Genomic DNA, 17,146 nt, shown 5'->3' with positions numbered 1-17,146 from the left:
AAATGGTGATTAAAAAGCAAAATGAATCAACAACAATCTAGAATCACACTGAGGGCTGAGGAACCACAAAAAAAAAAAAAAAAAAAAAAAAAAAAAAATTTTCATTTCAGGATGCATTGTTACAAATACAACTTTTAATGCAGCGAGTCAACAAAATTAACTGCAACCCTGTACTTTCTTTAAGTCCAATACTGAGACATAAAACTGATGATCTTGTGTGACAGAATCTCCTATCATTTTCATCAGAAGAATAAATGAGGAAACATCAACCGAAGAAAACACTGAATACTAAATAAAAATCACACTGTAACCTTAAAAACAGAACAAAAACAATGGTATAAGACACCACTGGAATGAATATCAGAAAAAAAGCACAATGAAGTTACAATGCAACACATTTTTGCCTTAAAAATAAACATTGCTTTTGTGGTTTAGAAAGCTTAGGCATTTGCATATCACTAAATTTGCTACATGAGCAATGATCTAAGTATTCAGCAGAGCTAAGGCTTCATGAATATATTTTATGTAGCATATATTAACTTAAGCTACGGTTTAGCAGGTTGTATTATTGCATAGCTTACATGTTTGCAGAAACAATCTCTGCTTTGGTGCGAGTGCTTGATGGAAGTGAGCATGCACTGATATCAGTGGCTTCAATGTGGCAAAGCTGACTGGCTCAAGAACAACGCTTCTGCATAAGGTGCTTTTAAAGCTATCGAGAAGTAAGATATTCATTTACATGTACAGAATATTTTTGAAAGCAATATTTTACATCAACTTAGACACAAGGTGTATTAGGCTACACATGTATTAAATATTACTAATGTTTTTAAATCTCTGGATTCATACTGAACAGTGTAACATACAACGTGTAGTCAGTAAACAATATTTTCTTGAGATTTGGACACGTTTGGAGGATTGAAAGGTAGATAAGTAGTTCAGTTTTTTTAAATATTATTTTATTGTTATTCTATTTTACTTCCAATTCTGAGGAAAGAAGAGTGACATTTAAAGAAGTCGTTTATTATAGGCAGTGGTTTTTTTACTTGCATTTGTGGATTTTTGTAACTTTCCTAAGACATTTTTTTCATGTTTAACATTTTGGTACACTGATGCATCAAGATGCACCTATTATGAAATTTAGCATAATCATGAACAGGAAGACATTTGTGTAGATTTTATGAATATTTACATCTACATGAGATTAACAAAATCAATCTAAATGCAGATCCTTTTTTTTTTAACTTTTAACCACTGCCTTGTGCTCATATAATAACTAGTAGTATGCTAAGCTTCATTGACTATGGATTTGGAAGTCCAGTAAAAAGCATGCAAAGCTTTATCGTGTCTATGTGAATCTGGCAGTTTTGAAATTTAATGGAGCATCACAAATGGCGTTAGATCAATAATGTTTTCAGGACGGACGGAGCGGGTCACCGTAGTCATTTTGGTCTTGCGCGTACCTGCAGCAAGGTGGGCGTCTGTTCCATGATGCGCACCAGCAGTTTGTCAATGTAGTCCTCCAGGTCTCTGACCTGAACCTTCATCTTCTTCAGTTCGGCCTCACGTTTCTCCAATAACGCCACCTGCACCTCGGTTTCAGCTCGCTGCTTCTTGACGTCCATTTCCTGCTGAAGCAGCAGAGATATCAGCTCCATGTTGGTCATGTTCTGATACTGAGCCCGGGCCTCCATCAGAGCCAACTGCACAGGAAACAGAAACACAGTCATGCTTTCGAGAGGAAGACCGTAATGAGGTACTGCATGTTATGTAGACTCATGAACTAAATCTACTTCATTAAGCGTTTCAGCTGATTTTCGATCACTTGCGCATTCTTTCGGTATCTTCACAGTGCAATCAGCACAAGTCCATATTCATTTCACTGAGACCCTAAATAACCTCTCAGATCATTATGCTTTTTAGTAGAAGGGACATTAGATTAAAACTTTGTTTACAGCACCTTTACTTCATGAAACTTTCGGTACCTGGTTTGTCTCATCCTCAGCAGTGGTTGGTGGCGCAGATTTTCCAGGGTTAATGGTGGACTTGAGTTTTTCCAGAACTGAGCGGCTTTCAGGTTTTTTCTCTCCCTGCACAACTGTGTTGGTCAAGGGCTTCACTGGGTGAGGGCTGTACAGCGGTGCAAAAAGGACATAAATTAAGTATTTATGTAGACCTAGGGACTTGTATGGTTTAACTGGTACTGTGTGGGAATCTTGTACTTTCAGCTACTTTTCTAAATCTTATTAACTTCCTGGTGAGTTAGTGAGTTTAGCTCAAGCAATAGCGAATAGTTGAAGCAGCAATGGTTAAAAGTGACACATACTGTACACAAAAACTTGTCCAATGACATTTGTTCCAGAATCATTGTCAATTTGTCTGGTGTTTCCTGAGCGGTATATACATATTGTACTAGCTTGAAAAAACAACAGGAACTGATTGTTGTAGAACCATGTTTGCAATGGTTTTATTACTCAAGAGTTGCTCTGTTTTGGTTTAGTTCACCTAAAAATGAAAATTCTGTCATTAATTACTCACCCTCATGTCATTCCAAACCTGTAAAGATCTTCGTTCATCTTGGGAACACAAATTAAGATATTTTTGATGAAATCCGAGAGCCCATTTTCAAGGTCCAGAAAGGTACGAAAGACATTGTTAAAAAAGTTGACGTGACTGCAGTGGTTCAACCTTAATTTAATGAAGCGACGAGAATACTTTTTGTGTGCAAAAACGAAACAAAAATAAGTACTTTATTCAAAAATATCTTTTCGGTGTCATTCTCTTGAGCAATTTACATCAGCGCTTCCAGGTTCTACGTCAGAACGCCGGCTCAGTATTGGCAGACGCTGTTCACGTGATCAGCATGACGCATGCGTGTGATGCTGACGCAAGAGCCGACCAATAACGACCGTTTTGACGTAGAACCCGGAAGCACTGGACGTAAACAATTTAGGAGAATGACAAAGAAGAGAAGATACTGTTGAATAAAGTCATTTTTGTTCCGTTTTTGCGCACAAAAAGTATTCTCGTCGCTTCATGGAATTAAGGTTGAACCACTGCAGTCACGTGGACTATTTTAATGATGTTTTTAGTACCTTTTTTGGACCTTGAAAGTGGTGGTTAAATTGCTGTCTATGGAGGAGTCAGAGAGCTCTCGGATTTCATCAAAAACATCTTAATTTGTGTTCTGAAGATGAACAAAGGTCTTACGGGTGTAGAACAACATTAGGGTGAGTAATTAATGACAGAATTTTCATTTTTGGGTGAACTATCCCTTTAATGCTCTCCGTTTTCTTTCATTTAAGCATCAACTTGTTTGGAGATTTAATAAAACAATTTAACAAAATGTATTAAATTATTAATTTATAGTTAAAAATCCTTTTAGTTAATTAAGATAAAGCTGAGATAAATTAAAATATAAATATTAGATAAACTTACTTTATACAACTTAAATGAAAATGTAAAATGCTATTTTGCTATTTAAATATAAAAATATAAAACATCCTAAAAGTCCTTCTGAGAAATAAAAAAAAATTATTGAAGACATCTTGGCAAATCTGAGGTAATTTTTAAAAGGAGACACCTGTGAGATTACTGGATTTAAAAAAGGAGTCTCAAGCAATTTAATTTAATTCAATTCAATGCTGTTTAGGAGAAGCACTTCAGATATTAAAGAGATCTTATTTGCAATTTTTGTCTCTGTGTACTAACAAACAGGTCAGTCGGCCATCATGATACTAAAGTCTACATCTTACATCAAACCTCTCACAAACACTAGATGCATACAATACAACTCTGTCATCTAACTTTAGACTAAGGTAAGTTTAGTTACCTCTACAAAGAAAGATGTTTTGCGGTGTGTCTACCAAATCAGAATGAGACTGAAAAAAGCAATAGAAAAGCAAAGATGAAAAATGAAATAACTAAAGGTAACACAGCATGAGCAAACCAGGAGGAAACATAAGAGATGGTGCCGGAAAAATGCATTTTACACATTTGTCAAAGTCCAAATTATAGCAAGCTGTGAGCGCAAAAACAAAGTTTCTTCTAGGCCAACATATGTGAGAGCATTTATGAGCCTGTCCTAGTGCACCTGTGAGAGAGAATGAGGTCATTTCTCAGGTGAGAGCAGAGGTGAGTGCGCTTTTAAAGGCAGTGAGGTCTCACCTGCTCTCCTCATGGGGCAGGAGGACGTTTGCTGGCTGTGTCTCCTCAGGTGAGAGGGAGAGCGGTGCATCAACGTGGGACTGGGCTGTGGAGGAGCATGTGGAACCCATGCTGGGCATCTCGTTTGGGGGATTTGCCGGAAGGGAAGGGTCAAGGCGGAGGCAGGAATTAGTACCAGCTAATGGGGTGGGTGAAGGGGAAAAATCATGCAAAATGAGGTCTGATGCAGGGTTATGAGAGCCTGGGAGCGAGTTGGCACTGGAGACAGTTTTGGGTGAGCTTGTGGTTGAGCGTGGTCTGATGCGGGCTGATCGGACTTCTGTTGAAAAGGGGCTTCTGGAGTTTCTTGGAGCTACTCTAGCATGCAAGTCCTCAAAGCTGATTTGTTCATTCAACATCGAACAAGATCCCTTGACCTCACTGTCCTTTGAGAAGCACACTTCAGAGTTTAGGTTACAGTCTGTTAAATGAACATTAAGCTCCTCATCATCATGCATAGTGAGCAAGACACAACTGTCCTTCATCTCTGGTTTGATTTGAGTTGTCACAGTGTTGTCATTGCTTAAGCATGTTTGATTGATCACAGTGATTTCTTCTCTGAGGAGAACGTCAGCCACATCCTGAGAGTCACAGTTTAAAGTTGAAGCAGTGTTTTGGTGTTCACAAGGGTTGACATTTTGTCCTTCCAGTCCTTCACAAGATCTCTCAAAAGGTGATGAGCAATGGTTATGGTTTTGTGAGTTAGACAAATGTGATGTGATATCATTATGGGTGTTCTTTGGTGAAAACATCTCCAACTCTGATGTCATTCTGCACAATATATCCTCAGGTAAGCCTGGTGAGCACCTGGGAAGTGAGGAACCATTCCCAGAGTGCAAATGTGAACAATCTTTGGATGCTTTACCTTCTTTATTCATTTCAAAAGGTGGTTGCAACTCCGACGTTGAACTTTCAGAATCAATGAAAGCAAACTCTGAAATAATATCTGTATTGTTGTTCGAATCCCTTGGGGAGAGGGTCAACAAACCGATGTCATTGGTTTTAGTCTTTTGTTGTTGCTCATTCGAGTTCTTTACTTCACAGGACAATTCTGAATCGTGTTTGGGTTGGGCCTGAGGTGAACTGCAAAGTGATTCGGCCACTGTGGTTTCCCAATCAGATGGAAAACACAGCGTTTCAGGTATCGTGTTCTCGCATTCAGAGCTTCCAAGTGCATCTTCACCAAAACCATTCGGAGAAGCATCAGCACTGTTGTTTGTAGGGAAATCTTGCCCTGTTGCTTCCCCAACCATGAATTGGTTCAGTTTGATACCACTGTGCAACTCTGCTTCCATCTTGTTATGCCCTACTGAAGAAATGTGATGCGACTCTTTATCTGAACATAAAACTTGAGAGTTCCTCTTCAAGTCTCCGTCTCTCACATGCTGAAGGGAGGCAAAGTCAGTCTGGGAGAGAAAGCAGGCCTCTTTCTGCACAGCCAGCTCCTGGGCTCTATCCAACCAGCTGTCCATGGTGATCACTTGGGTCCTCATGGGTCTACGTGGTGGTAGAGGAGGCAGATCCCATGGCTTTGAAATACCCATATCAACTTCATCAACTCTTAAACCAATTGCTTTATCATTTACAAACATCATCTGGTTTGTATTTGGTACCTGTGAAAGAAACGGTGCTGACGGAGGTCTAGTTGGAGTCCCGTTTGGTGATTTGAGACGGCTGGTGGCAAATTCCTCAAAATCATCCCATTCCCCAGCCCTCTCAGACAGAGAGTGGTTCGGATTAATATTTGAGTTTGCTTCTGGGGTCTCAGGCATAATGGTCGGAAGAGACCTCTGCCTGGACATACTCCTGGGTCTATCCCGCTTTATTGCAGACATTTTGTTTGGCACTCCATTACGGAGGGGACTGGATCCGACTGGATAATGATAAAGACTTGAATTGAGAGAACAGTAACCAGCAGTTGGAGACTTCAGTGCTTCCTCAGCTATAAGATCCTCAAAAAAAGGGTTTTGCTGTAGTCGTGTGAGGAACGGGTTGGAGGGAGAGATGGAAGGGGGTGTTGAGGAAGAGTGGGTGAATGGGTTGGTGTGATTGCCACTAGGGGGAGACACCGAGCCAGTAGTGCAACTGAGGGGAAGAGAGCATGGGGGCTGACTGGGGGAGCAAGGGATCTGACAGGGGGTGTCTGAGCTGCTCTCTACCTTAGGAGAGACTCCCAGCCTGTGGAGGGAAGGCACAAGTAGTCCTCTTAGTCATAGTGTGTAATGGGCCATAACATCTAACTATGGGTGGGGGGAGAGACAGTTCTTCTCTATTACAGAGAAACCTGTTAATAGAAGAAAAACTGTCTTTGGATTCAAATTTGTTCATGTTTTGTTCAGGAAGTGTCTGGCATGTTTTGACCAGCTTGCAAACTGTGTTCCTACATAAATACTGTTGGTTTAGCTGGAACAATTGAAAAAGAGCAATGAGGGCGAGGGAGTGGGGGTGTTTTCTTTCATTCTAAAATCTATAATTAGGGATGGCCAATAGATCAGTAGACACGATAAACTGATAGAAATTTGACAACTGTAAATTTATCTATCGCTCATGTTACATTGCATCGTAGCGATTTTAAACCATTTAAGTGCAAAAAGGTGCGACAGATAATTCAATTTGGTATTTGCATTCTGACAGACGGTTTTCTGTGGACACACCCGAAGTTTGTCTGTCACACAGCATGAGTAACGAATTCAGTACTTTTTCGTGGTTTATTGAGATTAAAGTTATGTAAAAATGCCCATCTTGAGTATTCAGGTAAACACAGTCGGTTGTGCCTTAAAGGGTTAGTTCACCCAAAAATGAAAATTCTGTCATTAATCACTCACCCCATGTCATTCCACACCCGTAAGACCTTCGTTCATCTTCGGAACAAAAATTAAGATATTTCTGATAAAATTCGATGTCTCAGTGAGGCCTCCATTGACAGCAAGATAATTAACACTTTCAAATGCCCAGAAAGGTACTAAAGACATATTTAAAACAGTGCATGTGACTACAGTTCAACCTTAATGTTATGAAGTGACAAGAATACTTTTTGTGTGTCAAAAAACAAAATAATGACTTTATTCAACAATATCTAGTGATGGGCGATTTCAAAACACTGCTTCATGAAGCTTCACAAATCTTTTGTTTAGATTCAGTGGTTTGGAGCGCTTATCAAACTGCCAAAGTCACGTGAACCATTGAAATGTTGAAACACTTATGACATAAAGCCTCGTTTACTGAAAGCACGTGACTTTGGCACTTCGAACCACTGATTCAAAACAAAAGATTCGTAAAGCTTCAAAGCTTCATGAAGCAGTGTTTTGAAATCGCCCATCACTAGATATTGTTGAATGAAGTCATTATTTTGTTTTTTGGAGCACAAAAAGTATTCTTGTCACTTCATAACATTAAGGTTAAACCACTGTAGTCACATGAACGGTTTTAAAAATGTCTTTAGTACCTTTCTGGGTGTTTGATAGTATAAATTAACTTGCTTTCAATGCAGGCCTCATTGAACCCTCGGATTTTATCAAAAATATCTTAATTTGTGTTCCGAAGATGAATGAAGGTCTTACGGGTGTGGAACGACACGAGTGTGAGTAATTAATGACAGAATTTTCATTTTTGGATGAACTAACCATTTAAGTGAACAAACAATTGAGAGAAAATCAGATGTGTATAGGTCTTAAACATCTTACAGCCTACTGTAATACACTTGCTGCTGTCTGTGTCCTTAATGTTAATCAAAGAACAAAAGAATAAGAAAATCACTCACTGCTCTTGACTAAATTTTTAGCTTTAACAATAATCAGTATTTTATTTATACTGCGAGGACTATGCAGTGTTTTATTTCACATTTGATTACTTTATTCTGTATTTCTTACTTCTGTTAGACAATCCTACCTGAAAGTCTGAGAAGCACTGTTGATATAATCTGTAGCTTTGTTCTATTGTAGTTATTTGTTAGTCAGTGATAAACTAAGAACTACGAATAACTGTTTATTTGTCTTCATTAATCTTGAGAAATGTATATATTAATTAGGCTAGTATTGTTTAAAATTTTCTTAACTTTATTTCCAGCAAAATAACTATACATTGAGACATATATTGTTATTGTGAAATAAAATGACTCATATTGTGATATAAGATTTTTTTGTCATAGCACCCACCCCTAACTCTAACTACTTAAAATAAAACAGGTGTGAACTATAAGAAAATGGTTGGATGTGTTGGAAAAAAAACATGCTGCTGAACGAAAAGATGAAATTACTGAAAGGTGAAATAATAATAATAATAATAATAATAATAATTTAAAAAAAAAATCAATTTAATATACGTGTACATTCCTTGTAAAGAAAAAAAAAAATAGCTGATGATTTTGAATGCTTCAACAAATTTGTGGATCTTGACAATTTTTTTGGATGAAAACACACACATTAACAAGCTCTTCTTAGAAAAATGTATTGACCTTTGTTCTGCATACCAAGAGCAATATATAAAGGAATGAAATGGAAAAAGCTGCTGCAGTAACTGTTGCATCAGCAAATTCAAACAACTCCTTTTTCTAAGAATATTCTCTGAGGACCAAAATGCAGGCTGACATTCAAAGCCATTCCCTTAAAAACAAAGTATCCCTTTTGAATAACATCTGACAGTCAGATACAGATCACGGGGAATGGCTATTGATGATATTGATACATGTGCAAAGTCAGACATCTTTTGTACTGTAACATAAAACCTAGTAGCCGTGCTTTCACTCACCTTGGCTTGTTCTGGGAGTCACCTGAGCCAAACCATCCTCTGCGTCTGCCCTCAAGTGGAGCAGAAACCTGGCTCTGCTCCGGCTTGGCTGGGAGAGAGTCACTCCTCCCACTAGAAAAAAGAGTTTTCCTCAGCTTTTTCCCTTTATCCACCACTTCCACAGGTCCAGCAGCCTGCACTGGCTTTCCCTCTGGAGTGGCGGCCCCTTGGGTCTGACTTTGAGCTCCATCCATCTCCCCATCCTCCTTCTTGCCCTTTTCAATGGACCAGCGTCTACCGTCGCTCTTCTGCGAGTCCTCGCCACGTCGGGTCAGGTTCTGGAGAGAGCGAGAAAGGGGTGCGCATTTCTCCAGCAGGGAGCGCTTGGCCGGGTTAGTGCTTGGACTCTTGGGGCTGACAGGCTCGGATGAGTAGATATGGCTACCGTTGATGCAGAGGGTTGATTTGGAGAGCGCTGTGTTCTGACCTTTTAGGTTTTCCACAGCAGGGCTAGGATGAGGAACACCTGTGATCTTACTGGCTTCGTCGCTGTGCGCACGCTTGTGGGTCATCACTTTAAAGACACGGATCACAGAGAGAAGAGAGAGAAAAGGTACCAACAAAGATCGGTATGTGTCGACCAGACATTTGAGGAGTGGTTTGAAAGAGGTCTTAAAGGGATAGTTCACCCAAAAATGAAAATTCTGTCTTAATTTACTCAACCTCATGTCATTCCAAATTTCCTTCATCTCTGAAACACAAAAGAAGATATTTTGAAAAATGTCTCAAGGTTTTTGCTTTGTCCGCACAATAAAAGTCAATGCTGTCCAATGTTGTTTTGGACACCACTGACTTTAATTGTATGTGTAACATTTTTGATTCATAGAATAAAGAAAATAATACATGTTTGGAATGTCATGAGGGTAAGTAAATTATCAAAAACTATAGGGAGCCCACATTATATAAATTATCAATAGTAAATTGTATAATAATTATGATAGTGAATTCTCAGACTTTATCTCTATTCATAGCTGACTGACCTTTTATCCCTCCTTCAGTGTCCATTCGGAAGGGCTCCAACACTCTGCTGCTGTAGACAGGCGTTCTGGACAGCTCTATTGGGACGAACGGTTCCCCAGCAGACGATGCCATGCTACTGTCCGAAGCCAATGATGAACAGGAGCGTGTGTCTGAATTCTTGCGCAGTTTCCCTTTAAAGAAGTCTTTCACCTTGCTCCGGTGTTCATCGACCACCTCTTCCTCGCCAGGCTCATCGGGTCCACCATCTCCGGCAAACGGAGGACCTACAGACCCTGATAGGGCGGCATAGCGGCCAGGCAAAATGGCAGAGGAGGACTCCACGTCTCCTCGCTTTCTTCCTGTGACGCGGTCCTTCAGTTTCCCAAATGCAGAACGAGGCTTGTCCGTTACGGTCAAATCATACATACTAGCAGTCATGTTGTTGCGGGTGAACTGGACGTTGACCTGCAGCTCTCCCCGCTCCTTCTCCTTTCGACCAGCCTTGGAGTGCAGCTTGAGCCACCTTAAGCACAAAAGGAAAAAAAAAAAAGCAAATAATCTAAGAGCTGATGTATATTATCTAATGCGCACTTAAATTGAATGTTTAAAAATGCTAACATTTTAATAATGTTGTTAAATGTATCTTAAGCAAATGTTAAAATGTATATTAATTTTTCATACTGTACATTTTAATGTTGTGACAAATTCATTTGTAAATTTAAATTTAAATTTATTTAGACAAAATATCAGAATTGTAATACTGATTATTTATCGGTTATTGACAATTACATGATAATCAATATTGGAGATTATTTTAATTTTGGTGCATCCCTACTTTTAGAACATCAATATCTTTTAATGGTTATGATAAACATACATCTGAATCTCATGAAGACTGCCAAGAACATTTTTTTTTGGCAAAATCAAATTAAAACCCATTTTATAATCAAACTTTTATGATTTGTGCCATTATTTTAAAGATGTGACATTATTAAAATATATTACAAAACAAAACATTCATTTAAAACTGTAATAATATTTCACAATATTACTGCATTTTTGATCAAATACATGCAGACATGGTGAGGATGAGAGACTTGCAAAAACATTTTAAAAATCTTACTGATCCAAAGCATTTCATCAATGGTATTTCTCTTTTGATTTTGGGGAGGAAACAACCATTTTGGGCTGAACTTTTACACCTAAAATGATGCTCTCACTGATGGCCTCGTCTTTTATAACATTGGCTTGAACAAACTGCTATGACCTATACCGGAGTGCAAACATAAGCCTCTTGAACGAATGTTACTGCGTTAGTATAGTGCCGTCCCTTTGTCTCACAGTGGTGAAACTATTTCCTCCATTTCCGCTACACCACAGAGCACCTCATGTACGCACACGTGCAGAGAGCCAAGACAAACGCCTTAAACTGGGAGACGGCAGGAGAGAAAGAGAGAGAGAAAGAGGTGCAACTCTGAGCTCAATTAAATCCAGATGTGCAGAACAGCCTCACGCCTACAATGACATGTGATGATTCAGATTCAGAATAGTGCGTGCAAAGATGGACATTTCCGTATGTTTCCATATGATCTGAAATGCCTGAGAGGCCTACAAGGGAGTGCAAATATAAACTACAAAATGAAAAACATTGAATGTTGACTTGACAAATTAATTTGCTATGCTGTTACTAGACAAATCCACCCACCACAACGCTAGGTGTTGCAGGAGGTCTTAGAAATTTGCAGGCAGGCGAGTTTAATCAAGATTTGTTTTGCACAGGCTAAAAAAAACCTTCAAATTGTTTAGATTTTCTTGAAAAACCTTGGCAGATCTGGAAATATTAAATCAGGTAACATGCTTATACTAATATACAAATCAATATAATAATTAGGCTTATGTGTGACCCTGGACCACAAAACCAGTCATAAGTCCCACGGGTATAGCAGTCTTGTAGCAGTAGCAGACAATAAATTTATGGGTCAAAATGATCGATTTTTCTTTTATGACAAAAATCATTTGGATATTAAGTAAAGATCATGTTCCATGAAGATATTTGTACATTTCCTACCATAAATATATCAAAAAATTATTTTTGTGAGTGGATATGGGTTGCTAAGGATTTCATTTGGACAACTTTAAAGGTGATTTTCTGGTGTTTAAATTTTGTTAGTTGAACATTGACTGAAATTGAGAGTTGAATGGTGGACGTGAGAATAAAGGAAGGCGTATCAAATATGAAAATAACAATGTTATTGTTGCTCAGCATGGCTCACTGACTTCCTCCCTTGTTTATAGAGGTTTCAGCCAAGAGGCCCCCACCTACCTCATCTCTTCCTCCCCTCCCATTACGAATGATTTACTCCTAATGATGGCACTGCTAGATATGTAGTTAAACTTCATCTGTATTAGATGTGGAAGCTTCTAAACAAGAGATATATTCAAATAAAATGAAACACTGAAAAAAAAAAACGAGATTCCAGAAAGGTTACGTCTGTTGGACTGCAGTGAAATGTGTGTTTGTTGAGCTTCAGTGACCATTCTGACACACACTGGCACTGCCCTGTGTGTAGGCATGACTCTGTGCCAGCACTATGCAAGAGGACTGATGAGGACTAGACACAGCATGCCCCTCCAAGTATGTTGCTGTTGTTGTGTCTGTAAAAACATATCCCATTACTCTGGTATTCAAAACAATGTTGGTTTTGAACTTCCCATAGATTGCTTGTGTGGCTTTGACCACCATGCATGTTTAATATTGCACGTGACATCAGTAATTTAGGTTAAGTTTTGGTGGCAGGCCAAAGAATCTTCCTGCAGTTCTGTTATGTTGCAAATGCGAATGTCTGTCCAACTTTGAAATGGGTGCATAGACATTCTTCCACCCAAAATCACAGGCTCAAGGTTTTGGCATGCCTGTGTCAAATATCCCAGGACTATATCAAGTGAAAAACAAGGAAAGCTTCTATGCTTTAAAAAGTACATTAAATTACATGAACTGTAAAGCTATAATAACCATAAAGATGGAACTTAAGGCTACACAATCACTCTTTCATGCTGTCATGTGGGAATGATGGAGAAGCGGCAAAAACAACTCTAAAAATGGCATGTTTTTTTTTTTTTTTTTTTTTTACATCTACCCAATGATCAGTGCAATTTTAGTATAATTGAGATACTGTTATTTCAGTTGATGTTTATTTTCAAGTGACGAAAATTTTTTAGTTTTAGTTAACTATGATAACCCTGGCTATTATACAGATGTTTTCATGCATGTCTGCTGAAACTTTAAGCTGGTCTCCTAGTTACTGCTTGTTTTACAAGGGTTTTGGACACTCAAACCAACTAAGACGAGAAAACCAAAATGATGTATACCGGAATATCATGTAAATACCTTGGCACGTGAATATGGTAATCATCATGCAGTACCATGGTAACTGATGCCACCATGGTACTGACACAGTACAAAAGTCTTAAAGAGGCCCAAGAGGCCTATTAATTGATCCTATTATTAGCTCTAATACTCACTCATTTCTAGGACACATTCCTTCCTGGAAAACTTTGTCGAGTGGAACAATAATTTGCCCGAGAAACACGTCCAGTCCGATCAGCACTCTATGCATCACGGTGAGCACCAGGTTGCTGCTCCCGGGCGGGTACGCGCTCGTCCCACCCGCCTCCAGGAGCCCGGGCGGCAGCTCAAACGAGCACTCCTCGTTCCACTGCGGCTCCTCAGCCTTCTCCACCAGGCCGGTGGTGTACTTCTCCTTGCCAACCTGAATTATAGTGTAAACATAGCGGCTGCCTTGCTTGCCCTTCGTCCGCAGACCCCTTGCGCGAAGGACGGTCACGTTGACATGCGTCGGGACCCATCTCTGATCATCGTCGTCCAGGCTTATAAGAGGCATCCCGGTGCAGTTGGAGACGCAGTTGTTTGGGATAATCTAACAGAATGACACTTGCGCATTGGATAACTATGCACTGCCCGCGCCCTTGCGCCTGTCCGCCGCGCGAAGTTGCAGTAAGAGAAATCGCTGCATTATCGTTCAGCACAATTCAAAAGACGTTCACAATCGCAACGCTGACGATAATAAATAGCCTATATAATCCCTCGCGAGACAAACTTCACATCAATTTACTTCAGTGGGCGTTGTGGACCCTCGGCGGCACCACCACAACAGATTTTGACAACTCACTGCGCTGCTGCTGCGCGGCCCGCCCTCCAACATTTTGTGGGGGCTCCGCAATAAAGTCTTCAGCAGAATTAAAGAGAAAGGCAGCTCAAATCCGTGCTGGGATAGTTCATATCAGAACACAACGAATAATCTAGCAGATATCACTATTTGAGCTCTACCTTGACATGGAATGAGGAAAGCATGCCAGAATGTGTTAAAACACGTCTCCACTTGAATCAGCTCAAAGCTGTAGTGGCATTTCTTTCGTGAAAGAGTGTTGAATGAATCATTTCAGTGAGTGAATCAGTGTGTGTGAACAAATCTTTTAACTCGTTCACTTTCGTGGATCTCGCGAAGAAGCATCTCATTGGTTGGAACTGCTGAACGAATACGCCCCTTCACTAACGATTTGCTGTTTTGAGTAGTTTCAGGTGTCTCTGTAAGACCGAAATTGACGTTTTCCAAATCAGCGGCCGCTTTAATACAATTGGACTTTTTAACAGCTGTACTCGATTTGCTAAAATGATGAAGGTTCATCTCTAAAACTCCAACTCTAAGGCTGCGTCCGAAAACCTAGGTAGCTGTCTCGCTGCCTCGCTATCTTATAAGAGGATGACTTGTACGACAGCGTTTGTGCATGAAGGTACCTCACGAAATTGATTTCGGGTAGACTTCTGAGGCAGCGTAACAGTTTAATGATCTACAGCAATATAGCGCGAGCTTTGGTGAGAACTAAACAAATATTTAATTATTACAGTAGTAATTTCTCGATAGAAATGATATCAAAATTGAAATGTTGATCAAAATCGTACATTACACAAACTGAGCAGCAAACGCAACCTTCGGACGCCATATTTATTTTTGTAGCTCAATTGTCACAGAATGGAAAGCAAAGGATTGTGGGATATCAAAGGCAGCTAAGGATACATCTATGCTTCCTTCAAAAATCGATCTGAGGAAGGTATCTCATGAGCGAGGAAGTGAAGTTAACATTGGATTCGGACGTGCCTTGATACCTTACTACCTTGAAATGTGTCCTCGAAGGCAGCATTTTCCAGTTTTCGGACGCAGCCTAAACCTTACTCCACGTGGGCATCATTCATTAACTAATTTTAATGAATTGGGGATATTGTTAATTAAATGTGAACAGCAATTAAACACGCAAATTTTAATAATGTATATATGATAACTTTTTCCCGGTAGACTCGGCGCTTATCAAATTGGTTGGGTGAATGATTCAATGACTCACTCTTCTTTACTTGGCATAACAATGGCTGCGTCCGAAAACCTAGGTAGCTGTCTTGCTGCCTCGCTATCTTATAAGAGAATGACTTGTACGGCAGCGTTTGTGCATGAAGGTATCTCACGAAATTGATTTTGGACAGACTTCTGAGGCAGCGTAACAGTTAAATGATCTACAGCAATATAGCGTGAGCTTTGGTGAGAACTAAACAAATATTTAATTACTACAGTAGTAATTTCTGGATAGAAATGATATCAAAATTGAAATATGTTGATCAAAATCGAATCGTACATTTATACACAAACTGAGCAGCAAACGCAACCTTCGGACGCCATCTTTATTTTTCTAGCTCAACTGTCACAGAATGGAAAGCACAGGATTGTGGGATATCAAAGGCAGCTAAGGATACATCTATGCTTCCTTCAAAAATCGATTTGAGGAAGGTATCATGAGAAAGGAAGTGAAGCTAACATTGGATTTGGACGTGCCTTGATGCCTTCTTACCTTGAAATGTGTCCTCGGAAGGCAGCATTTTCCAGTTTTCGGACGCAGCCAATAAAAAATATCACTGCAATTCAAGTGATTCGAGTCAATGAATCAACTCCCCACCACTCGTGCAGTACAATGATGGTGTGTAGGAGTGCAAGGGGTGGGGTTCGATGCTATCTCTGCTAAACTGTCCCATGGTGAAAATTAGGTATATTTTTGCCAGCTAAACGACATCTTGTTTCAGTCATATTACGTAATGCCTGGAAATGCCTGCATTACACAACCTACTATAGTTGAAAAGATAACTGTACTTTGCAAACAGTGTAAGTTGATTCCCACATAAAAAATTCTATAGTAATATATAGTAAATACTATAGTGTTTTTGAACCATACTATAGTAAAGTACTTGAATTAATGTTTTGTGGTAATTCTATAGTTGCTGTGGTAATATAACAACTAATATAAACAAATTACTTTACCCAATACTGTACCTACTAAGTTTTCTACAACTATAGGGTATATATTATACTCAAATACACTACAGTTTACTGTAGTAAAAACTAAAGTATAGCCAGTATGCTGTAGCATTAAAGGCACAATATGTATTTTTTTCGCCACTTGGGGTCGCTAAACTCTTCAAAACAATAACAAAGGCGTAGATAGATGACGCAGTGAATGAGCGTGGAATCATACTTGTTATCATGACGATGGATCTAAATAATGTTTATGGATGAGTGAATGCATTCATGTTTTTCTTGGCCGAGAAGTGCTGAAATACTAATACAGGTCAGTTTATTTGACAAATTAAAATTGTGAGGTAACACAGCGCTATTTCACTTGGTCTAACGCTACACTATCATACTAAACTGCATTTGAGTATGTTGAAAGTTGTAGTTATTCTGTGTATTAGTTTGTTGCTTACCTTGTCTAATAACATGCAAGAGCTGCGTCTCTATCAAGTCAAAGATTGTGCAAAGCTCTTACCATCACGGTGATACTGATTCTCGTTTTATTTCTCCTTTTGTCCCAAAGTTTGCTTGCCATGTTCCATAATGTTTGAACGAAACAACAGCGTGCCGCTAGAAGTTACAGCTGCGCCGCTATCCACATCTGTTGCCATGGTTACAAGCGGAAACCAGGGATAACGCAGATATTACGTCATTGACAGGCGACAAGTGACAAGGGAGGGACGGGCACTATTTAAAATTGTGAATTTCTCTGAATTTACAAATTTTTTTAAACATTTAGTATAACGTAAGTGCACAGTTTAACGAAATATATAACAATGTGCACG

At 39.3% G+C, this 17,146-nt stretch overlaps 1 protein-coding gene across 1 annotated transcript; it reads right to left on the bottom strand.

Annotated features, from left to right (window-relative positions):
- rab11fip5b (RAB11 family interacting protein 5b (class I)) lies at positions 1–14,242 on the bottom strand. The gene is made up of 6 exons (XM_067388666.1): positions 13,474–14,242; positions 9,972–10,474; positions 8,953–9,505; positions 4,168–6,384; positions 1,986–2,130; positions 1–1,703 (listed from the first exon to the last, which is right to left on the bottom strand). The coding sequence occupies exons 1-6, from the start codon at positions 13,851–13,853 to the stop codon at positions 1,443–1,445; spliced, it is 4,059 nt and encodes a 1,352-aa protein (XP_067244767.1). The 5' UTR covers positions 13,854–14,242; the 3' UTR covers positions 1–1,442.
- Between the last annotated feature and the right edge of the window lie 2,904 nt (positions 14,243–17,146).

Source organism: Chanodichthys erythropterus, chromosome 1 (assembly GCF_024489055.1).
Source record: "Chanodichthys erythropterus isolate Z2021 chromosome 1, ASM2448905v1, whole genome shotgun sequence".
NCBI lineage: Eukaryota > Metazoa > Chordata > Actinopteri > Cypriniformes > Xenocyprididae > Chanodichthys > Chanodichthys erythropterus.
The sequence above is the reverse complement of the archived record's forward strand: the minus strand, read 5'-3'. Positions and strand labels throughout refer to the sequence as shown.